General features: G+C 42.1%; 1 protein-coding gene across 3 annotated transcripts in view; it reads left to right on the top strand.

The window, feature by feature from the left end:
* The window catches only part of Lgi1 (leucine rich glioma inactivated 1), a 42,507-nt gene that overhangs the window by 805 nt on the left and 16,899 nt on the right, over nucleotides 1-24,803 (top strand). For 2 of the 3 annotated variants that reach the window (XM_052172390.1, XM_052172379.1), the window contains exons 3-4: nucleotides 19,772-19,843; nucleotides 19,952-20,023. The exons of the other annotated variant lie outside the window; for it this stretch is intronic. In XM_052172390.1, the coding sequence (XP_052028350.1) occupies nucleotides 19,772-19,843; nucleotides 19,952-20,023 (144 nt within the window). The remainder of the gene's footprint in view (nucleotides 1-19,771; nucleotides 19,844-19,951; nucleotides 20,024-24,803) is intronic. 3 annotated transcript variants of the gene reach the window in all.

Here is a 24,803-nt window from a genome sequence, read left to right as displayed (position 1 = left end):
CTTTCTAGTAAAATGAGCTTAATATTGTTTCTGTTGAATATGATGATGCTTCTGAAAGGGGTGAGAGCATCGGTAAAGTGGGAGAAAAATGGGTTATCTGTAACTTCACACCCACCGTGCAGGTCGATTCTTGCACTGGGTAAATTCACTAACCTATGGCGCTGTCTAGTTTAATAGCTGTTTGTGAAGTTGTTGGGACAATGCAACAAGAAATCTAATTTTGATGATCTTACTTTCATTTTTAACTTGGGGAACTTCGGTTATTTTGCGCTGGAGTTCTTGGGTTTGTCAATACAGAGCCCAGCATCACATATGTGCTCAAGATGTTGTCTCTCGGGGATCTGGGGCAGACTGTGCCTCTGTATGATTTACCAGGTGGGGAGAAAGAGGAAAAAAAAAACAAAAACCACCCTTGGTTCTTTCTAGGTAATTTCTTAAAATACTAATTCTCAAGAGGCTGCTTTCTAATCTCCTCTAATTTATAACCATTCCCCTCACAGTGAGGGAAAGATGATATTAATATAGCAAATACTCCTTGTTCTATGTTTTGAGATGGCCACAAGGGAGCCACATATTCAGCCCATGCCTGAAAAATATTCAAAAATAGCACTGGACTAGGAAATCAGACCTCTTCACAGGGATAATGAAATATGTATAATTTGTTCTGATGTGTAATGTTTGGCAACTGGAGTCTAGTTCTTCGTGGATATCACATGAGAGTCAAGGGGTCTCCCATGCTCCAGCATCAAGCATAGCTTAGCAGACAGACACTTCCCAAACAGATACAGTCAACTGCCATACTGAATTTGAGGTTTCTTACTTAACTGTGCGATTATGATCCAAGTTTTTAATTTATTTGCTTTCTGGATTTATATTTGTTTCCTTGCCACCCATGCTTAGCCATTGTGTTGAGATTATTTATGTACGGGCAAACACTCTGCATTTGAAATTGGAGAGTCCTGGGTTCGAATCTCACCCCACCAATCTCATCTCACTAATCACTGAAACGTTGTGGTCTTGTTGAGGCTGGATCTCCGCCTCTCCCCTCAGCTTCTTTATCTACAAAACAGAAATGATAAGGCATATTTTTGAAGTGTTGTGATCATAGAGAAATAAAAATTTAAGTATAAAATTTTTTTTGTTTAAAGAAAGGGTCTCACATAGTTCATGCTGACTGACCTTGCCAAGAGCTCTGCTGGCCTCTGAGCTTCCTCCCTTTTCCTCCCCACTGCTGGGGTCAAAGGTGTGAACCACCTACAAGCAGTTTTAGATCAAGTTCAAGATGTGGCGTATTGGATGTGGCAAAGTCTTACATGTTTTATAAAGGCTGCAGCTTTAATTTTTCTACATCAAGATAAAATGCTAAAAGTTACTTAATGTATTCTGAGGTCTGTCAGAAATCCTAAAACCAACTTGACCATTTGATTGCGGTTACAAACTTGATCAGGTGTTTTGACATTATGTAATAAGGCTTGTTGTCGGGTCCCTGGCTAATGCCTTTGGTTGATTGCAATTAAGTACAGAGTTCCTAAGGGTTTATTTATCCGTTTGACTAAGGAAAGTGTTAACATGTCAAAGACAAAATTTAAAACAGGTTTTATAATTCAGAGAGGGGCAATGCCTATAAGTTTGGGATCCTTCTATAGACTGAGCTGATCCTGAGAAAACGATCAGTTTTGCTTACGCTATTTGTTGGTCATTATAAATGGCTTGTTTAAAATGCACTTTTTTTTTTGGTCTTAAGTCACCTGGGATAGTCCAACAGACCCTTAACTTTCAAGAGCTCTCGGTCCCCCAGAGCTCTATTGTGAGGTGGACATTGGCTGGACACTGGAAACCTGGACTGTACTTTCTTTCTGTTGAGTAAACCCAGCCACTCTGAGCACACATGCTGGGCAGTGTCATAGAAATAGTTCCCGGCTGCTGTGGGGCAATGTGATTTCACGCATTTAGAATCACAGAGGGAAGCCAAGGGCCTGGTTTTAAATAGCCCACACTGAGTGTGTGCCATGCCCCTCTGTCCCATGCTCTGAGTTCCTATGGAACATTCCAGCCCTTATTCCTAAAAGCAGTTCAGGTTTCAGCAGTAACAAAGGAGCCAGTAGTTCTGTCCTGTATGCCCTTCATTACCTCATGCTCGCTGACCACAGCAGAGTAGATTTGGTCATTCTGATTTTAAGTAAAACCATCAAAAATCAAAGTTTGTGCAAAGGCTCCAGGCTTTAAGGACCTTGTTTCCCATGCATCCTGCCCCATTGTTCTTTGCTTCTTCATATGCTCAGGAAAAAGTCAAACATAAGCATTTCACTAAGTAAGAAAATCAAAGGTTCTGGCATGCGATGACAGCAAGTGTCCTGTGGATAGCACTGCTCTGTGTCCCAAGAACCCTACCTGCGACCAACCTGCCATTGGAACAGGAAGACCAAGGTGTCACTAGCATTGAGTGGGGTTGGCAACGAATTCTAGACCATGGCTCTATAGACCCATTATGTATCTGTGAAGAGAACAACTTTAGGATCAACTCTGTGTAGTCTGAAGGCAGTTGGCTTCTTTGTTTGGATAGAATAAGACATGTCTGGTTCCAGTTAGGTGTGTGGTGCTCCCCTACAGTCACAGTGTTACTTGGGAGGGCTGAGACAGGAGGATCTAGAATCTGCAGCCAGCCTGGATTCAAAAAAGAAAAAAGAAGAAGAAGGAGGGGTCTGTGATGGGGTGTTCTGTTCCTCTCACCACTGTTACAATCTGATCTTATGGTCCTGGTCCCCGGGGCTTCCTCAGATTGTCTCTAAGCTAAGAGGGATGAGGAGCGTAGTGTTGAAGAAATTTAAGACCCACACTCTTCTAGAGAAGAGAGAAAAATTAAACCAATCCAATAAAAATCCATCAGATCAGCTGTACAAAACATTCCCTTTGTGGGGAAAGAGGAGGCGTTCCCGGGCAAATGCCGGTTTTCTTCATGTTTTTCACAGGGCCAATTTGAAACATAACCAATGAGTATGATTGTGTATCCCTGCTTGCTCTCTGTGCTGGAGTGGTTCTTTCAGTGAACGCAATTTGGAGAAATGTGTTTTCACACACATGGCGGCCCTGTTCCTTCCCAACTACAGACTGGAATCCCCAGTGAAACAGGCTCATGGTGGGAGACTCAGATTTAAGAGAAAAAAAAATGTGGCCACATTGCTGCTTGTTTATGACATTTTAATGATTAAGGCCTTCAACTCCTAAGATACTCCTATTTGCTGGCAGTGAATTTCAGAAGTAGTTCTTAGTATAACTCTCAAATACAAAACCCCCCACCCAAAAAAACCTAAACAAATTCAGTAAGGCCAGAAAAAAAAAATCAACTTTTTTTTTCAATGAGATTAGTCTTCAGTGAAACAAAGAATTTATCTTTGATATAGGGAAAATAGCATTTAGCAAAATTGACACAGTTGACACATAAATATGTAGTCCACAGGAAATCAAAACCCAAAATAAATAGAAAAACAAATGGCATGATAAGGAATAAACTTATTGTTACCACAGTACTCCGTTAGGACCTTTGGTGTCTTATTTGTTCAGGGAAATACCCACGGCAGATCGCAGATCTTGTCCTTTTAAACCACTGGGTTCTCTACTGTAAGTAATAGGAATGAAATGTGGCACTGTTGAACTCAAGCTAGACCAGTCAGCTTCAAGGGTGTGAGGACACTTTCTTAACTGATTATGTCTAGCAGTTGTTTTATGAAGCTCCCTGCCCCTTTCCCCAAATTTCCCTTTACCCCTAAAATCTATAGGTCTGATTTTTTTTTTTGAGACAGTGTTTTACATACTCCAGGCTCTTCAATCTAGCAAGGACAGTCTTGAACTTCTATTACTCCTGTCTTCAAGTCCCAAGTGCTGGGATTAAAGTCATGCACCCCCACACCTGGCCAACAGGTTGTGTGTTCTGGGGATCAAACCGAGGGCTTCACGCATACTTTGAAAGCATTCTGCCAACTAGACTATACCACCAACCCAACTACACAGACTCTTCTATCTGTGTAAATTACCTTTCACTGAAAGCATGTTTTATTCTTCCATTTATTTGGGCCAGAAGCCTCTCTTCCCATTATTCACTTTCACCTGGCAAGTCCTCTTCCCAGCAACCTGAGAATCTGACTCTTCTTCTTCACCCAGACCTATTCCTGCTTGAGGGACTTTCAGGCTTCTGCAGCACACTCCGGTCACGCCCCCCCTGGCCCTACCCACCCCCCAGCTTTCAGTTAGAGCCCTCAGCATTAGTCTTGCCTTCTTCAACACAATAGCTGTCACGGTGCCACCCAAGTGCTTGGAAGCTTTTAATGGTTCCTAGGGAAAGAGAAAAAGTCAGAAGACCAGAGCTGATGCTAATAGCACTTGGCTCTTTCCTGTTTATCCTGGACTATCAACCACAACACTGACCCTAGCCTCTCCCACCCGTATACACCAGGAACATCCCTGCGAGAATGGGAGGCCTCCATCTTAGCCTGGTATCTCGTAGTTTAGATGCTGCTAAGACTGCCTGACGTTTGTTACTTATTTGTGCTTACATCTGGTCCACATCCAACGTGCATGGTCTGAAGTGAGCCTCGGCCCAGGGAGGAGCCTCCATACTGTAAAAGGCCAAACTTGGCCTCTTATGTAGTTGTTGATGCTGACCACCATAGCAGGCTTCTAGTAAAGCATTTTGTTATAGTACCTCTGTCAAATTTTCAGCCTTTCACCCCAATTTCACATAAATTAGTAGGGTAGAATATTGGAAAATAGTAAACCACCAAGAAAGTGACCTACCACCCCCCACCCCTAGCCCAACCCCCACCCCACCCCCATCAACATGCACTACAAATGCAAAGAGATCGTAGGAAGTTCTCCAAAAAAGATTGCCAGCACTTAAAAGGGACACAACTAACCCTATCTGACACCCACTTTATCTTTAGCCCCCCTTTCCTACCCTTGTTTCATATTTAGCTTCCTGGGCTCTTAGTTTGACTTCCTTCTGTGAAGGGTGAACAGTCTGTTTACCCTGTCCAGAGGGGCACCCAAACGGACCCGATGGAGAAGCACTAAGATGAGAAAATCATGAACTCATCATTTCCTTGCTTATTTGCATCTGTTTAATTAAAACCAGTGTTTGTTGGGGACCAAGGGAGAAAATATAAGCTAGATAAGTACTTAATGTGTAGTTGTGAGCAGTAACAAAACTAAAGCAAGATATTTTCAGTGCAGTAAATGAGTTTGAAGACTCTACTGTGTGTAGCATGTACAATCGCTGGCTTCATGGCCTGCTCTCACTTCACCCCAGTAGGACAGCATCAGGCAGTTGCTGATGGATGTCAAGTGCATTGTATTTCAATTGTTCCTAGATGCATTGTAGCATATCAGGTGACCCCGATAACCTGCTGTCAGAAGGACTGGTGTTGGCCAGGCAGTGGTGGCACACACCTGTAATCCCAGCACTCTGGGAGGCAGAGGCAGGCGGATTTCTGAGTTCCAGGCCAGCCTGGTCTACAGAGTGAGTTCCAGGACAGCCAGGGCTACACAGAGAAACTCTTGTCTTGAAAAACCAAATCCAAAAAACCAAATTAAAGAAACAAAAACAAAAAAACAGAAGGACTGGTGTTCAGATGACAGGTGGTGATGGCGATGCCCGATAGCGGTGAGGTTGTGGTTAACACGGGCAGCAGAATGGTTGCAAGGGCTTTTCTGTGTGAGCTGGGAAGTCACCTCTGCCTCCTGGAGAGCTGGCAATGCGACAAGTGTTAATAGCTTTGTGGCCAGATTCTCTTGAGTACCCATTTCCTCTCTGATACTTATTAGTTGTGTGATTTGGGGTAAATTGAGCCAAGGTTTGACATCTACGTGTATGAAGTGGGAAATATGCAATAGAGCCTAGTGCTTCGGATAGCAGTAAGGATTAAAATTCACGGATAACACTGTTCCTTTACATCAGTGAACACTAGATTTATGACAGTGATGGTTGTTTTTATTAATGAACCTATCATAACATTACACCAGCGTCTGCTTGTATGATCTGAGCTTGTCCACAACTCCAGCTTTAAGGTTGTGTGACCCCACACACAGGTCTCTATGGGGACCTGCTGAGAAATCTTGCTTTCAAGTATTTTTAATAGTATAATAGGATAAATATGCAATATTTATCCTGAAAAAATGTTTCACCCTCTCACTTCTTCCTCATGAGTAAATAATCACAACCACAGTTTATAAAAAACACATCCTATTTTGCTTAAAATAATTAACCTGGGCCAGTCTTCAGACTAGTGGTCTTACAACAGGATGCAACTAGAATTCAGACATAAGAGTCTAAAATCTGGTATGGCCATAAATGGACTGTGTAACATTGGGCAGAGTGCAAAATGGTGCTGGGCATCAGATCCTATAAGCATAAGACACCAAAGGAAGACTAGGCTCTGGCTTTGAAACTCAAGGGCTAGTTGAGGTGTCAAGATAATAAAGAAGACAGTTGGGTGTGAGACAACAGGAAGCAGAAGTGATGGGCAACCGGAGATGATAAGACCTGCCTGAGAGTGACATCCTTGTCCCCCACTGATTATTGCTGATGGGTGAGCATGTGGTCACTACCCTCCCAACTCCTCAGGGAAGCAGAAATCTAGAACCTTCTTTCAAGCAGGATAAAGACAAAGCAAAGCACTGAGTTGACATTTGGGGACCTTCACACTAATACTTAAGTCTTCCTCCAATCTTAAAATTTTACTATATTCTCTGGAGTTGGAGAGATGGCTCAGTGGCTAACGGGTCCTACATTCAGTTCCCAACACTCACATTGTTGTTCACCTCTGTCTGTACTTCCAGTTCCAAGGAATCCAACAGGGATTCTTCTGTCCTCCATAGAAAATGCACACACACGGTAGACCCACATACTCATACACATAAAATAAATATATCTAATAAAGATAAAATTACAAAAATATTTTTTAAAAAAAGCTATTCTAATCTATGAAAACTTTACTATAAGATAGAAAATCACTTTGTTAAAGAAACAGATAAAAGTTATTATATCAATTCTCATAAAACAGCAAGTTAGATTAGTAATCAAAAGAACCCACAATATAGAATTGGCTCTGTAGTTATTGTTAAAAATACTAATGAATAGCTTTATGACAGCCTGGGTTTGGTCTCAGCATCTCTATCAAAAATAAACCAAAACAAATAATGTAGTTTCTAGTCCCCTAAATAGTGTAATGGCGCCTAAGTAGGCCTTCTGTGTGGCGGCTGAAAAGAAAACAGTATTTAATATCAGTCTCATAGGTCTATGAACCAAAAGGAAATGTTGGATCCACTTACATAGCAAGATGGTGGGTGTTTGCTTATATAAAGTATAATTAAAAAGCAATAAACTGGGGCTGGGGACATGACTCAGTCTATAAACTACTTGCCACTCAAACATGAGGCCCTGAGTTCAAGCCCTAGCACCCAATACAATTTTCAGTCACGTTAGCTCATACCTATGTTAGGAAGGAAGGGATGGGAGGATCTTTGAAATTTTCTGACCAGCTAATCTGTGAGCCCCGGATTCAGTGAGAGACCCTGTCTCAAAAACAATAAAGGGGGGAGCAATAGAGGAAGACACCCGGTATCAGTGTCTGACCTCCATATGCATATACCACACACACACACACACACACACACATTTGCACACACATATTTTAAAACCATTAAGGGAATCTTAGAGATTTCCTCAGGAACAGCCATGGATTCATCCCATGCTTCCGCAGCTAAGTACCTCTACTCTCCTTTGAGAACCCTTACTGAAGGTTTACAGGCCACACAAGAAAACCAGACAAGTTTTGGCTAGAGGCATTGGTTACTTTAATAGTGTCTGGTGCTGTACACTACAAAAAATTGCTGGCCAGCGGTAGCGCATGCCTTTAATCCCAGCACTTGGGAGGCAGAGGCAGGTGGATTTCACTCTGGTCTACAGAGTGAGTTCCAGGACAGCCAGGGCTACACAGAGAAACCCTGTCTCGAAAAACCAAAATAATAATAATAATATCAATTTTTATATAATTATTGTGACCATCCAAGGTATATAATTTTCTCCAGAGGAAGTACTAAGAACTAAGTATAGAGAAAGTGCTGAGTCCCCAGAGGGCCAAGTAGCGCCCTGTGTCTGTTGAATGCCAAGTAAACAGCACAGTTGAAGTGGCCTGGTGTTGAAGCCTTTGCCCTTCCTGTTAACCACTTCAGTTTACTTCCTTCTGACATGAATAATCTTGGAGAGTTTGACTTTGCATAGTTTTGTTTCCTCAAATCAAATCCCATCTCTCAGGGTCAACGTCTGCCATTAACAAGGTTATTCAGGGGAAATGTGCCCTGATTCCTGGGGACAACGCCTGAAAGGGACTTTCAAAGGCTCTCTGAAAAAAGTAAAAACATCGCTGGCAAAGGCCTCCTAGGTTCCCTAGGTTTCAACTCTCATTTGTATGGGGAAGCCCTGGTCTGCTTGCTTGAAAAGAGAGACAGACAAGCTGACAGGGGGCGAAAAAGCAAAATAGAAAAAGAAAGGGGCCTTCTTTCTTTCGGAGTCATGTCACAGCACGGGGTTCTCCCAACCTGTGTCCAGGGGAATGGTTACCCTGCAAAGGTGGAGTTGGGTGCTCCAGCGAGGGCAACCGCGTGCCCTCAGCTACGCACAGAAAAGACTCTGTAATCAAAGTGGTTCCAGTCCTCCCAACCTCCCCTAGAGTATGGGATCTATGGAACGTCTTTTGGAAATGCCCACACACAAAAACTCAGTTATGAGCTTACTTTAATTATACCACACTTTGTTCTAAAGCAGTGGGTCGCAGCCTTCCTAATGCTGCAACCCTGTAATACAGCTCCTCACAGTGTGGTGACCCCTGCCACCCCAGGCCATAAAATTACTCTCATTGCTACTTGATGGCTGAAAGTTTACTATTGTTATGAATCCTAATGTGAACATGTGTTTTCGGGTGTTCTTAGACGACCCCTGTGAAAGGCTCATTTGACCTCTCAAGGGTAGTGCCCCACAGGATGAGAACCACTGTTCTACAGAGACTTGATGGCGAGGCACGGTGGCCATGTCATATCTACTATTCTAAAGGAGAGAGAAGCCATCTGCTCCATAAAGGAATGACTCAAAATGAGCCGTGCCTCACCACCAGGCTTTCCACCTGGTCAAGAAGCTTGGTCGAAGTCTGTCTTTTCCTTAGGGACCTTCAAGTAGATGCACCTCTCCCAGGAAGCAGATAACGACTTGAGGCTCAGTCATCAGGCGAAAGGCTGCAGAGCTCGAATGTACGCTCAGTTTTTTAACCGAAGTGAGTTTTCTCATTGTCGTTTACTTTGTGGCTTGAACCAGCACTGCCCCGGAACCATTCCACGAGACACTCAGTATGTGTAGATCTCAGTGATTGACAGGTCCTGCTACCAATTAGAATGAGAATCCTGCATGTTAAATTCCCCTTCGAAAAGGCTCTATTTAAGGGACGAAAGGACCCGCAGAGCTGACAAGTCTGATTAATTTCTTCAACCCACTCCTCCTAAACTCAGTTGTCTTTTCTTCCGCATGTAGCTCTCTCCATCCCTGAAAGGTCTTGGCTCTGAACCCAAGGGAATGCTGTCCGGGGAAACACTGGTCGTCAGCTGTTCTGGCTTGTGGCTACTGGGCAGAGCTGGTGGGACGGAGGGGAGGAAGCTGGCTGTGACCATGAGCATAAACCCTTAGCATTAACTAATCATACCGGAGCCCAGAATGCCAGCTATATGCCATGTACAAGTTTCAAACAATCTTACCTCCTCTCCCCTCAGTTTTCTTTCTGTTTTAAGTGGAGACTATAAAACCCACATTGCAGCCTTTGAGGATGAAAGAGATGTCGAGCTGCTGGAGGTGAGACAAGGGTACAGGGCAGGCGTAAGATATAATTTAAATCACTCTTTGGTGTTCCAGGGAGACACCAGATGACTTCAGATAAACACAGAGGGGGAGTCGTCGGCTAGCTATGTCAGTTTCTAGAAAGAAAGCATTTTGATAATCCTGAGATGACACTGTATAATAGAAGGGTGGGCCCATGCCCAGGGAATGCTTATAGATATGAAATCTCCATTCTAATTATGGCTCACCTATGACAAAAAAAGAAGGAAGGAAGGATGGAAGGAAAGAAAGAAAAAAGAAAGGAAGAAAGAAAGAAAGAAAGAAAGAAAGAAAGAAAGAAAGAAAGAAAAAGACACTTTAGTCACATTGTTCAACCTCTGCCAGCCTCAGTTTCTCCATCTATTAGAAGCAGAATTAGATTTCACCTCCATCCCCAGAGCACCTCCCCCTTGGTTATGTAGAACTAAATTAAGGTTCTTTGTACCCAATCCTTACTGAAAAGGTGGCAGACTCCTTAAGGATTAGCTGAATTACAGTGAAAATAATTCTCAAGGATGAGAGTCAAAAATAACCGTCCAATAATTCGCTCTCCAGCAATGCTTCCTATTTTAGTGCTTCTCTGTCTTGAGAGCAAATTTAAAAATATTCAAATGTAAATTATTCACATGGCACACGCACTCAGAACATGCGCGCTTGGCTGTTGCGAATCACCAGCATATTGTTAATTATTCTTTAGCCAGCCCTTTTCTCCAGGATAATGAACCTTACTAACAGCCGGAGGGCCTGAAATGGTTAAGCAAGGTTCTAAACACATCGACAGCTCCCTCCAGCTATGCAGCCACATCTTGCAACAGCTGGAATGTGTCCAGTTTGCTCTCCTTAATGTAGATACGGTACACAGATACCCAGACCCATTGAAACCTGGACATGTGCTGTGTGTTTTCACACACTGCTGTTGGGTACCGAGTGGCCTGGACCACACTCATCAGTCTTCTCTGTCAGAAACAACTTCCCTGGACCTGAGTTTCTCCCACTGCTAGCATTTTCTCTGTGTAGATAATTCCTGACAGGAACACTGGAGACAGGCTAGTCTACATTCTCTCACAGGATTCCAGAGGCTCATCCTTTTTGTTATTATAATCCCTGTTTCAACAGAGCATGGACATCTTCACCTACTTAATGTATTAACACACAGTCATAAGTGGCAGGGAAGAGCTTTGAAGCCAGATTCCATATTCCATATCCCACTGACGCAGTCTCCAGGTGACAGTTGGTCCAGGTGACTGCTGGTCCTTTTTCCTCAACCATCCCTCTTCGGTTGCCAGGAGAACCTGCTCTGCTCTAGGTGAAAGAATGGAGGCGGGCCTTTCATGGGTCAGTGACAATCCTGATGGGCAGTCAAGATGTTCAGGTGGTACAGAGGGCCTGAGTGAATGTTATTAGGGCCAGGGGTCCTGGCACAGGACCAAGTGAGCAGCATGATTGGGGACAGTAAGATTTTCTTAGCAGACATTGCACAGCCCCATATTTTGCCATCTGCAGGCCGACCTCCATCCCAGCTTGCGTCCCTACAATAACATAAGCCTAAATTCGTGTCTTTGGAGTTAAAAGAATCTTTTGGGCCCTTCCTTTCATAAGATAGAGAGAAGTAGTGTGCATTAATGCACACCAAGGATTTATGGCCAAGACACAATCAAGACCTAAGCTTTGTGACCCTTCTGTGGTGTCCCTTTTCTGTGGTGTCCCTCTCTTGGCCTTTGGAGGAAGAAACCATTTCTGGGCTCATGTGCCTGACCTGTCACCTCTCTGAATGGACCTTGTCTCTGGCTTATCTACCTAGGATAGCCTTAGCCATGAATTCATATAGCCAGACCTTTCTTCTTAGGCCCTCTGCCTCCTCATTAACTTCTCTGCTGCCGAGCGAGCCCAGGTTCTATTTTAACCTAAGTTCCCTGGTAACCATGTTGCCTACAGTTCTCCTTTTGAAAGCTGAGCTTAGTTTTCATCCAACCAAGACCACCCCTCTTCCTCCTTGTCCTCCTCCTCCTCCTCCTCCTACACACACACATACACACACATCCCAATAACCCTATGGTCATGGCACTAAAGTGTTTTGTTGATGAAGAGCAGTGCCTTACACCTAGCAGCAGCCATACAAAAGCAAGTAGAAGAAAGAATTACAGCATAGGTTGGGTCAGTATATAATATATCAAGTCATAACCTCTGGCCATGGTGTATATTGTCAATAAACTTATGAAAGATTATTTTTTAAATCAGTTTAAAAAATATTCTAAATATGCCACATATTATATTATAATTATATGTAATTATAATCACAGTTTTAAGGAGGCAGGGCCACATGGATCTAGGCCACCTGGGGTTATATAGTAAGACAAAGTAAAACAAAGAAATTTCACCTGAGGAATATTGAATGGCTGAGAAGCACCTAAAGAAATGTTCAACATCCTTAGTCATCAGGAAAATGCAAATCAAAACAACCCTGAGATTTCACCTCACACCAGTCAGAATGACTAAGATTAAAAATTCAGGAGACAGCAAGTGCTGGACAAGTTGTGGAGAAAGAGGAACACTCCTCCACTGCTGGTGGGATTGCAAAACCACTCTGGAAATCAGTTTAGTGGTTCCTCAGAAAACTGGGCATAATACTACCAGAGAACCCTGCTATACCACACCTTGGCATATACCCAGAGGATTCTCCAGCATGTAATAAGGACACATGCTCTACTATGTTTATAGCAGGCCTGTTTATAATAGCCAGAAGCTGGAAAGAACCCAGATGTCCCTCAATGGAGGACTGGATACTGAAAATGTGGTATATTTACACAATGGAATACTACTCAGCTATTAAAAACAATGAATTCATGAAATTCTTAGACAAATGGATGGAACTGGAGAATATCATGAGTGAGGTAACCCAATCACAAAAGAACACTCATGGTATGCACTCACTGATAAGTGGATATTAGCCCAGAAGCTTGGAATACCCAAGACACAATTCACATATCAAATGATGCCCAAGAAGGAGGAAGAACAAAGTATGGATCCTTGGGTCCTTTCTAGAAAGAGGGAAAAAATACCCACAGAAGGAGATACAAAGACAAAAGGTTGAGCAAAGTCTGAGGGAAAGACCATCCAGAGACTGCCCCACCCAGGGATGCATCCTATATACAGTTACAAAACCCAGGCACTATTGTGGGAGCCCACAAGTGCTGGATGACCAGAGCCAGATATAGCTATCACCTGGGAGGCTCTCCTAGTGCAATGACAAATACAGAGGGGGATACTCTCAGCCAGCCATTGGACTGAGCACAGGGTCCCCATTGGGGGAGCTAGAGAAAGGACCCAAGGAGCTGAAGAGGTTTACAGCACCACAGGAGGAACAACAATATCAGTCACCCAGTACTCCCAGACCTCCCAGGGACAAAATATCAACCAAAGAGTACACATGGAGTTACCCATGGCTCCAGACACATCAGCAGCAGAGGATGGTCTTGTTAGACACCAAAGGGAGGAGAGGCCCTTGGTCCTGGAAAGACTTGATGCCATAGTGTAGAGGAATACCAGGACAGGGGAGTGGGGGTGGGTTGATTGGGGGAAGGGAGATGGCTTATGGGATCCTCGGGGAAGGGGGAAACCAGGAAAGGGGACAATATTTGAAATGTAAATAAAGAATATACCTAATTAAAAAATATTCTAAATTGAATGTGGTACCATATGCCATACATTATATTATAATTATATGTAATTATAATCACAGTATTAAGGAGGCAGGGCCACATGGATCTTTGTGATTTCAAGGCCACTTGGGGGTTAAATAGTAAGACTAAGTCTCTTGAGAGAGATAAAGAAAGGAAGAAAGAAAGGAAAGAAGGAAGAAAGAAAGGAAAGAACAGGAAAAGGAAAGAGAAAGAAAGATGTTATTTTAAATACCACTTAAATAAAATATGTAATTTAAAGCTTATTACAAATGAAAATTTGATTGATATTTTACACAGTGGCAAAGTCATACTTCTATATGGTTTTATGTTTATACAGAAAGAATAAAAGTATGAACTTAAACTCAATAAGTAACAAGGAAATTAGAAGAAAGTAATAACGAAAAATAAAGCAGCACATTAAGAAGCAGTGGGTCTGACAACTGAGTCCAAAGTTTCACTATTGGAAGGGGAAGGAGCCTTAAGTAAAATGGTAGCCATTTGGAAAGAACAGCACTCACAAGTTAGAAGTCCTTTAATTATTAACCAAAAAGCAAAATAATGTCTAGGGAAGAGCCGAGGAAGTGACCTACTTCCTATCATAGGGCTAAGCCCCAAGGGAATCAAAGAAGTCATGACATCATGGCGGATAAGGTGATAGATCAAGTATTGGTGAAGAGGGGAGGAAGGAGTCTTTCCACACTTAGAGTCAGACATGTGATTCACCAAGCTTGCACAAAAGCTAGACACTCGAAAACATCCAACAACAGAAGTATGTAAGTCCATCCTAGGAAACAGAGGCAGGACAGGTGTTTGTATCCAAAGGTGGTTGTAGCAGGTAGTAAAAATCATAATTCTCCTTAGATGGCTACATTATAGTATGCCTCAACATGAAATGTAGTCATCTGCTAAACTGTTATTAAAACATCGTCATGAAAAAAAAGTTCATGATTAAATGAAGAAATGGAAAGTATACACATCAAGTTGGGTGCTTAGTGCACCTGTAATGCCAGCCCTTGGGAGGCTGCGATGCAAGGATCACAAGTTCAAAGCCAGTCTGGGTATAAAGGAAATTCTATCCCAGTGTGAAATCCAAGGTGACACACCCCAACCAGGCCCCAAATGGTGAAACAGGAAAGGGAGAAAAAAAGACATAGAACAATACATAGCTTCTGACAACTTGATAAACATACACATGTAGAGATCACATGTGTGATATGTTATATGTATGCATATCAGTTTGTATCTCTGGATAGTATGATAACAGTCCTCTCTATGTAAGTTTTTCTATATTTTTCTGAACTTCTATGAGACATTCATATAATATGCAAACTGCATTCAAAAGTTTTAAATGTTCTACTTTAAAAAATACAGATTGGCATAACCTGAATGTAATTTTGAAACTAATTGCATTGATCACTTAATCACTTCGTGTAAGTCTATGTGAGTTGAGCTGTGTGGTGACTATCAGAATAGTAGGGCTTTGATTACATCATACAGGCTCTATGCTGAGAGGCCACCTGGTCTGAGGGAAAGGGAGTGGGCAAAGGGATCTTGGGTCTCATGACTTCTAGCAAAGCCATGAGTAGTTCTTTGGACCTTGTTTTCCTCCTGTCATATAGCAACTCTGACCCTACCGCTGTCACAGCGTTGTTCAAAATCTCACATGAGATGCTCCGACAGGGGCTAAGAAGTGTAGAGTATTTTGAAGGCAACAATTACCATTTTAAAATGAGTCAGTGCCTGCCTGGAATTGACAGTTCATCTATGCAGTTTTTCTAAAGTTTCCTCCTGGTAAGGAAATATACACATCCTTGGTTTCTAAAAACAAAACAAAACAAAACGAAAAAAAAAAAAAAAAAAACCACAAAACCACAAAAAAAAAAAAAAAAAAAAAAGAAACAAAAACCTCCCCATTCCTCCCATAGTTTGTTTCATGACGTATTAAAAAAAATGCTTGCTGGGCAGTGGTGGCGCACGCCTTTAATCCCAGCACTTAGGAGGCAGAGGCAGGCGAATTTCTGAGTTCGAGGCCAGACTGGTCTACAGAGTGAGTTCCAGGACAGCCAGGGCTACACAGAAAAACCCTGTCTCAAAACAAAAACAAAAACAAACAAACAAACAAACAAAAAAACACCAAAAACAAAACAAAAATCCAAAAAAAAAAAAATGCTTATTCCTTGCGGGGACTTAGAGAGGTCAGGGCATATCCCTGATGTATGTCCACTGAAACTAGTGGGAAAATGCCTAGTTTTTTCCTTCCCCAGGAAGAGAGGAAGTAGCAGAGACTTTAGAGGTCTTATGGGACTTAGGCAGAGGCAAACCATACATGACCTCTACAAACTGGGCTATCTTCTGGCAAGTCGGGTTTGCTCAGACCTCTGATCTCTGCTCAGGGTAACCGCTGCTCAGACGGCATACTGGTCCCCACAAATGCCACCACAACACGACACTGCTATTGTGATATTTGTCCCATCTGGCTCATATTATTGCAGACTCTCATGTGTATTTTTGGGGCCAGGGAAACCCATAGCTCTTCTATGCCTCATAGCAACCACTGCAAGGACCAGAGGACTCTTGGTGAGGGGGTATCACAACTGACCCGGAAGTTTCTCCCTGTGCAGGACTGCATGCAACCACCCAGGCAGCTCTAAAATAGCTTGGGCCACAATCCAAGTGTAGAATTTAACCAGAATCCTTGAGAGTGGGAAGGAGTTGTCAGTATTTTTAGGCTCCTTGGGTGATTCCAAGTGCATCCAAGATAGAAAAGCACTGGTAGGATCCAAACAGATCCAGGCATCTCCCCACGCGCCTTCAACACTCTTCCCTTTGTGAGGGCTCCATACGTGGTCAATCCATATGTGGTCCTCGAACACCCCTCATAATTGTCATCGATCCAAGATGATTAAGTCTCCCTCCTTGGCAGGCTTACTGTTTCAGTTGTCAGTTCCACAAACCGAGGAAGAGTATTATTGCCTACCCAATACTACCTAGCTTACCCAGCCAGGCCATTTGGATCACAGACTACTATCCAGTCTAGGAACTGGCTACACAGAGCGAAAAACTAAGTCTTTCTTGCCCTTAAAATCCACGGAAGGACACAGTGGTGGCGCATGCCTTTAATCCCAGCACTTGGGAGGCAGAGGCACTTCTGAGTTCGAGGCCAGCCTGGTCTACAGAGAAGGATAGCCAGGGCTATACAGAGAAACCCTGTCTCGAAAAAAAAAAAATCCATGGAAATAACCACAGAGGTTATGTAAAATAAAAGAAACTTTCTGCTCTGCCACAGAACTGTATGGACATGTGCTAGGGTGGGTACCATTTCCGTTGATAGAGACTGTAGAATAGTTGCTTTATCAATTTAATCACAAATCATTAGATAAAATCACAATTAAATAAAATGTTGGTAAGACTATAAAAATCAAAGATTTGAGGGGTTTTTTTTCTTTATACAATGTGATCTATTCGTGAATTTTTTCAAGTTTATATTGAATACTAAAATTGTTATATTGAGTGCTAAAATACTAAAAGCCATTCAGGTATTATTTAGAATATTTATGTATCATTTTACAATCCCATATTCATAGAAACCACTATCAAATTTAGAATTAAAAAGTTATGATATTCATTATAAGCTCACCTATAGATATTTTTTCTAGCTTTTGTAACAAAAATTTTTAAATAACTTATTTATTTTTGTTTTATGTCTTTGGTGTTTTGCCTGTCTGTGTGGGGGTGCCAGAACCCCCAGAACTGGAGTTGCAGACAGTTGTGAGCTGTCGTGTGGGTGCTGGAAATTGAACTGGGATCCTCTGGAATAACAGCCTTAACTGCTGAACCATCTCTCCAGCCCTATGAGAAAAAAAAATAATTGAAGTGTAATTATACATAAAGAGAAGGACAACATCACAAGTATAGCACTTCTCAGTGGTGTCTGTTTACAAATAAGCATCCTTGTGTCTGGCGCCCAGGTTAAGAACCAGCTGCTATCCCCCCAGAGACAGTCCGTGTGCTCACTTTCAGTTAGAACTACCCTCCAAGAAAAGCCCCTGTGCTGATGTCTGCCTGCATAGATTTGATCAGCTGCTTTTTCTGTGTTAGTCATGTAGAATGCACCCGGTCTGACTTCCTTAGAAAATGTCGCTTGTCGTTATAGTTTTTGCCAGAGATTTTAGTCTTTGAAATGTAGTTCAGCAAACATTTTTTTCTTTTTCAAAACCAGGAATTGGGATAGAGTTGGGATGCAAAAGCAAATAAAGGCAGGTCCTTGCTTTAAGATTATATTCAATATCCTGACCTAGCAGTGACTAGAATGTAATGTAAAGTGATGTCTCTTTGCTCAACAAATATTTGTTTAATATTTACAGTGAAAGCACACATTCTAGGGTTAAGTGCTGAAGAGGCCAACAAAAATTTTAGAAGAAATCCTGTCTTTCATCTCTGTGACATGCATATACAAGGGATGCTCACTGGTAGCCACTTTCCAGCCTGTCTTACTTCTGATTTAACATAAGGGAAGAAAGCTATTTCTGCAGGCAACTTGAGAGTGTGGGATGCTGAATTCCAGGTGCACCACAGGGCAGTTTGCAAACCACTGAGCCAGAGAGGCACTTCTCTGTATCTGTCGCCACCGGATTCTACTCTCTCCATCCTTGTTGCTTGCCCTTAAGGAGAGAAGGAAAAACCCCGGAGCCTGCTCAAGCCTGCTCAAGCCTTTGGGTGTCAGCTTACCTAGGAGTGAGACTGAGAATCACGTTGCTTTCCAAAACCATAAAATGAGAAGAGACAATTACCAGAGTTGTGATGGAAGTCAGGAATCTTGGACTTCATTTTAATAAGCACAGGCTGTAATGTGTGTTTGATTGGTTGCTGTTGGCTTTTCAGGGCCTAGTGAATTACTTGAGTTAAAAAAAAAAAAAAAAAAAAAACATGACGTCAGAAGGAAGAGGGATTAGAAGTGAACTCCACACCATTCCAGGATTGATAGCTTGGGAAGAGACAGAAGAGGTCCCTTCACTTCATTTGCCTGGCTCCTCTTCTGCCTTCATTCTTTTACGGGAAAGTCTCAAGTCTCTGGAAAAAATAGAGCTGATAGTAAAATTCACACACCCGTGTTCCCATCCTTCAGCTTTGATTACCAGCTCCTATTCAGTTTGAGGCGAACCCTCCCTTGATTATTGTACCCAATAAATTGCTCATTTCAAACTACTTCAGAAAGTAAAAATCTCCAGGCTTAACTCTTCCATTAACAGGCTCAGGGGGAAGTCACTTGGCTAGTTACTAGCAAATATATTTAACCACTACCTTCCCAAAGTAAAAATGTCACAAGATTTACTAACAACATTACTATATTATTATTATTATTATTAAATTGTCTAGCACACAAACCCATTGTTTAGCTGAAAATACCTGTTTTTAAGGTTTCATCCAGAAAACTGGCAAGTTCTCCAAAGGGGTGTGGTGAAAGATTGGCTCATGCCCTTTTTCCTCGGGGATTTGTCCCTGTGGATTTTGAAAATGCCAATAAATTTGTCCAAGTAAAAGTGTTCCTTTTAGTCATTTAGTAATTAAAGGGCCTCAGATACCCAAATGTCATCAGTTCCTATCTTCAGTTTGTCCTGTTCTCAAATTATTGGATTGTTTTCAAACAGTCAAAAAGTTGGTGTTCACTGTTTATGACCACTGTCCACTACGTGTGCTATGAGCTATTATTGAATAAACATGGAGGTCCCCTACATTTCCTAGTATTAAAATCCTGGTATTAATCATTAAATAAAGATTAAAGGTTATTATTTTGGCTTGTCAAAATAAATTCCAGAAGTTTCTAGAGCATGTTTTCCCATGAAAATGACCACCAGTGTCATTATGGGACCACGAAAATGTTGATTTGGTCACATCTACTGCATCTCCTCTGCTTGTGTCTCAAAATGCTTCCCAGGACATATGACACCTCACCCGAAGAGAGGCGCTTGCAAGCACCCTCCCTTCAGTGAGCACTTCAGGAGGAGACATTCAGGAGTGAGAAAAGCTGCTAAGGCTCTCTGTCTAAACCACACTGTAGAAAACCACACTGCAGACTCTACCGTGTCAGCCTCCACCTGGTTCTCAGAGAGACCCAAGAGGGGAGGACCGGCAGCCGACAGTGTAACTGTTCTCACTGTGTGCACCTCTCTCTGGGCAGGTTATTCACGTCCAACTCCTTTGATGTGATCAGTGATGATGCTTTTATTGGTCTTCCGCATCTAGAATATTTGTAAGTAAGAAAAATCGCTCCCCTCCACCCCACAACCTTGGTTCAGAATAGGCTCTCATCAGTGCCTATCATTGTCTGACCAATTGAGAATGTCGTTGCCTCTTGCAGATTCATAGAAAACAACAATATCAAGTCCATTTCAAGACATACTTTCCGGGGACTCAAGTCTTTGATTCACTTGTAAGTATAAGTGATGCTATTTTTTTTTAAAAGCTTCTTTGTTTAGCTGATTTGGGTTTATTGAGGTTTTTGCAGTACTGAAATCAAACGTAGGGACCTTGTACATGGCAGGAGTGTACTCTACCACTGAGTTATGGTTGTAGCCTTTATTTTTGAGCTCACAAATTCAGTTTGGTATCTAAGGTTACAGCACCCATTTTATGAGTGCCCATGAAAATTTAAGAGCTGCAGTTCTTCCTCTGCATGCACATTTGCCGTCTTCCCTGTCATATAGCAGCATGAACTCAGGAAATTAATTATGGTTGCTATTTTTAGCCTAGATGGAATATAATTAGAAAAGCAATCTATGTAGGGAAATAACATAACCGAAATAACTTTTATTATCTTTAGCATCCCTGACTTCATGGAGAATTATGGGCTGACTAATATCCTTTAATTTGGTATTTACTGCTCTTGTTCACTGTTTTAGTCCTGACTCGATATGCCTTTAAACCTGATGTAGCCACAGGCAGTCTCTGTATAGTGCAGGCACAGTCTATTTTGTAACTGAAATACTTAATTATTCAATGGATGGTGAGAGATACAGTAGTCATTCTTGTCAAGGGGACAATTTTGTTTCCCAGGAAATGTGAAGAAATACAAGCTGTGCTTGCTTGTCACAATACGGGAGTGTTACCAGCACTCGTGGGCGGAGGGAGGAGCTGCTTCTAATTAATCTCCAGTGTGAAGGGCAATCTGTGCAGCCAAGGATGACCCCGCCTGGAATGGCACAGTAGGGAAGGGAAACATCCCAACCACATGAAACCACAGGAATCTCTTCTAGCTTCTTCTACCTCATTAAGACAGGGGGCAGGGAGTTATTTTTAAGGAAAATACACATTAGAGATAAAACATCTAGCCACGTTAGAGATGAAGAAGTAGTCTGTGATACTAGATATTAACTCTGGAGCCCCGTGCATTGGATGCAAGTGCCCTACCATTGCATTGCACCCCCAAACCCCCATTTATTGGTAGTCGTGTTTATTTCGAGACAGCATCTTACTAAGTTGCCCAGGATAGCCTTGAACTTGTTCTGAAGACTATATGTGTCTTGATTTTATGGTCCTCTTGCCTCAAATAACCTAGTAGCTGGGGTTACAGACCTTCACAACCAGGCCCAGCTCAGAGGCACAATCTTGAAGGGGAGATATGATTATTGAACTGATCCTTATAGAATTATAAAAACACCAACTGAATTGCTGAATCGCAGTTTTATTATCTTCATCGTTAATTCATTCATTCATTCATTCAATGAATTCAAATCATTCAACAGCAATTTCTTAAATACCTAATATGAGTCTATCTGTGCTGATGATGTAACAAAGCCATGTGTCACAGTCATTCTGTCAACCTTGACCTATCCCTAGTTCCTCAGCCCCACTCTGCTCTAAGCCCTGAGGAAGCAGAGCAGCACTTGCCCTTTAAACCTACTTTCTAGTGTGGCCATGTGGTTACCCTGCTATACCTGCCAGGCCCCACTGTCTCTTGCATTTGGATTGCAACCAGAGAGAGATGATCGCCAAGCGTATTTTATAGCATCCAATTCTGTCTTCCAAGACATGTATATGATCATTAAAATATGAACACACTTTGCAATGCCCTCCCTGTCAGTGGTATAATACAATGTGACGATGGCTGTGTAACAGGATGAACATTATGTAATTTTTTTTATCATGGAGTCTAGTTTTACAGAATGTTTATCAGATAAAATAAAATAAGCACACAAAAGGTGGAATGAATATTCATTACCTCATGTGGTGGTTTGAAGGAGAATAGCCCCCATGGGTTCATATGGCTTAATACTTGGTCCCAAATTGGTGGAACTGTTTGGGAAAGATTAGGAGGTGTGGCCTTATTGGACAAGGTGTGTTACTGGGAACAGGCTCTGAAGTTTCAAAAAGCCCACCTTATTCCCAGTTAGCTCTTTCTTCCTCATGCTTGTGGGTCAAGATATAAGATCTCAGCTATGCTTTAAAGCAATGCTTGGCTGCCTGCTGCCATGTTCCATACCACAATGGTCATGAATTCCAACCCTTTGTAACTGTAAGCCTCCAATAAACTCTTTCTGTTACGCTACCTTGGTCATGATTATCTCTTTGCAGCCATTGACAAATAACTAAGACAGCTTAGCCTGAGACCTCGTTGATGTGCATACAGACCACCCAACAGGGCCTCTGCCTAAAGCTCAGCGTCAGCACGCTACTCAGAGGCATAGGCTCCATGGTCTCCCTAGGAACCTGAAATACAAGTGTGCTATGCTCACTTTGCTAGGGTGCTCCAGGCTTAAAAAGCTTGTGGCTTCTCTCAGACTCCTTGCATGGAATAGGAGAAAATGTTCTCTCTTCCCACCAGAAAAGAATGGAAGAAGTAAGGGAGGCAAGGAAAGAAGAAGGGAGAAGGGGAAAGAAGTACAAACCAGGAAGGAGGGGAAAAAAGATCTGTAGAGCATCAGGCTGAAGATTGCCCGCGTTGCTTGACTGCAGTTCATTTTGCCCATCAAACAAAATGGTAATTTAAGTTTAGAGCTTTAGTGGAAGGGAGACTACTATCAGGACAGGAGACTGCTACAACCTGTGGTAACTCTCTAGAACCTTTCAAGGGCCAGGAAAACCCAAAGTGAAACTTTCAAGAGAAAGGCATGCATATATTACACAAACCTACATTGCATCATAGGTGGTGCTGTAGTGGGGAGCAGGAGTGGGGAGAGCATGGCGTTAGGGTTGATCAGGCAAACGGGTCTCGAAGGTCTTTTGCATCTTTACTTAATCTATAATACTGCTGTTATTTTGATCTATAAATGTGGCAGCACCATATGGGTCATTCTATGCCGTGACTGCACGAAGTGCTGTTTAAGCTTTTCGAGAAGCAGGTAGGACTCATGAAAATGCGTGAGATGCAGTCCTACCCTGGAGGGGCTCCTTCTGTAACAGAAAGAGCAGTTGGATGGATGGATTTTCTCACTACATGGCTTTCTCTTCAGGCTTTTCTCCTTTCTACTTCTGCTGTTCTTGGAGGTGTGTTTCCTGCTTTGCTTGCTTTTCTTTAAGGACGGAGATGGAGCTGGCATCCTTCGAAAACCTAATGTCCCTCTGCCTGCTCCATTCATTAAATTAATTTTCTACTGCTTAGTGCTTATAAGTAAGCCTGGAGTTTCTTTGCACCATTAGTTTCTTTTTTTGAGATGTGAGGCTGCAAAGAGTACTTTCTCCACCTTTGACAGATTCTTTCCAATTGAAAGGCAAAGCATTGAAGCAGTGAGGAATTATCAGTGAGCCCTCTAGCCTGTGTACACCACAGGAAACATTTATAAAGCTGTTTCATAGTCTTTACCTCATTGTAGTCTTCAGGTGACCTTTTGGGAGTCATAGGCAGTGGCATAGTTGCTCTCCTGGATGCGTGAAAATAAAAGTGTGAATTATGCCTGAGTGGACACTGCTCCCCTTCTCACCAGCAACAAAGCCAGAAGTTACCCAGGTCCTCAACAAGGTTCCACCATGTCAGTTAAAGCTCTCTCATCACGCTGGCACAATAATACTAGTACATAATGTGTGCTGTAGAGGTGTGAAAGGTGAGTCAGAACAGGCACTGCCATACAATACACAGATTACAAGCTCAAAGGCCAAAGACCATATGGAACGAACTGAGATTGATAGCAGGAATAGTCTTCAAGCAACACAAGCTGGCCAATGACAAACTTCTGAAAAGAAGATAGTGGACAAAGAGGGAAAAGTTGTGCAGCCCATGGTGTCCACATCAGGGAAAGTGACTTGAGAAACTGCTACTTAGAGGAAAAAGCAGATTGCCCAAAGAATCTCTACTATAAGAAAGCCAGTCACAGGGGATGCTAATGGGTCAGTGAACATGGTTCTAAGTGACCAACACAACCAGCTCCTCCAAAAATACAAAGAAAAGCAGCTTTAAAAATTGAATGAACAACAAGAGAAAACTAAATGCAGAGTGAATACCTCCTGTCCCTCTTAGGGCTCTGACTTTTATCCCCTCTCCAGAGTCTCCAAACTTCTTAACCAAAGTATCTGCTGCTGGAAATGATCACACCTCTGCTAGTGCAGGAGGCAAATCATAATCACCTGCTGTAAAACAGCCTCTTATTCCACACCTAAGATTAAAACTAAAGTATGTCCACAACATAACTGGTTTTTTATTTTGTTTTGTTTTGTTTCTTGTTTTTTTGTTTGTTTGTTTTTAAGAAACCAAAACTGTCACTTTCCGGGAGCCAACAGTCAATATATTTTTTTTATCTTCTGTCCTTGCACTTATGGTAAATCCTTACTTTCCTTTTTATGATCTTTAGTTAATTGCTTTACAACCTCTTGGAATGTGCTTTAAGTTGTAGATGCTATCTCATAAGCAATTAACTCATAACTGGCAAAGTTCTCCTTGTAGGGGGATGGGGTTTGTCATTAGGGAAGACTTAATAGCAGTCCTATTGTAAAGGTGCTTAAAAATTACTAATATAATTTTAGTAATTCTTATAAGATCATCATTAAGAATTAAGAAATCATCTATTTGTCTATATAGCATCAATAAAAGACAGTACATCTTTGTTGCTCTACAGAGATCTGCTCAAAAGGGTGGGCTAATACCTAATGACTATTATATATTAATAATAACAGGAAATGCATATTAATAGCAGGAATCTTTCCTAAAATGAAATTCTTCTCAGCCTTGCCTAAAGAAGTAATCCCATGATTAACTGTAACAGTCCATGGTAGAACATCAC

The sequence above is a fragment of the Apodemus sylvaticus genome, chromosome 1, assembly GCF_947179515.1.
Source record: "Apodemus sylvaticus chromosome 1, mApoSyl1.1, whole genome shotgun sequence".
NCBI lineage: Eukaryota > Metazoa > Chordata > Mammalia > Rodentia > Muridae > Apodemus > Apodemus sylvaticus.
Note: the sequence above shows the minus strand (reverse complement) of the source record. Positions and strands in the feature narration are given on the sequence as shown.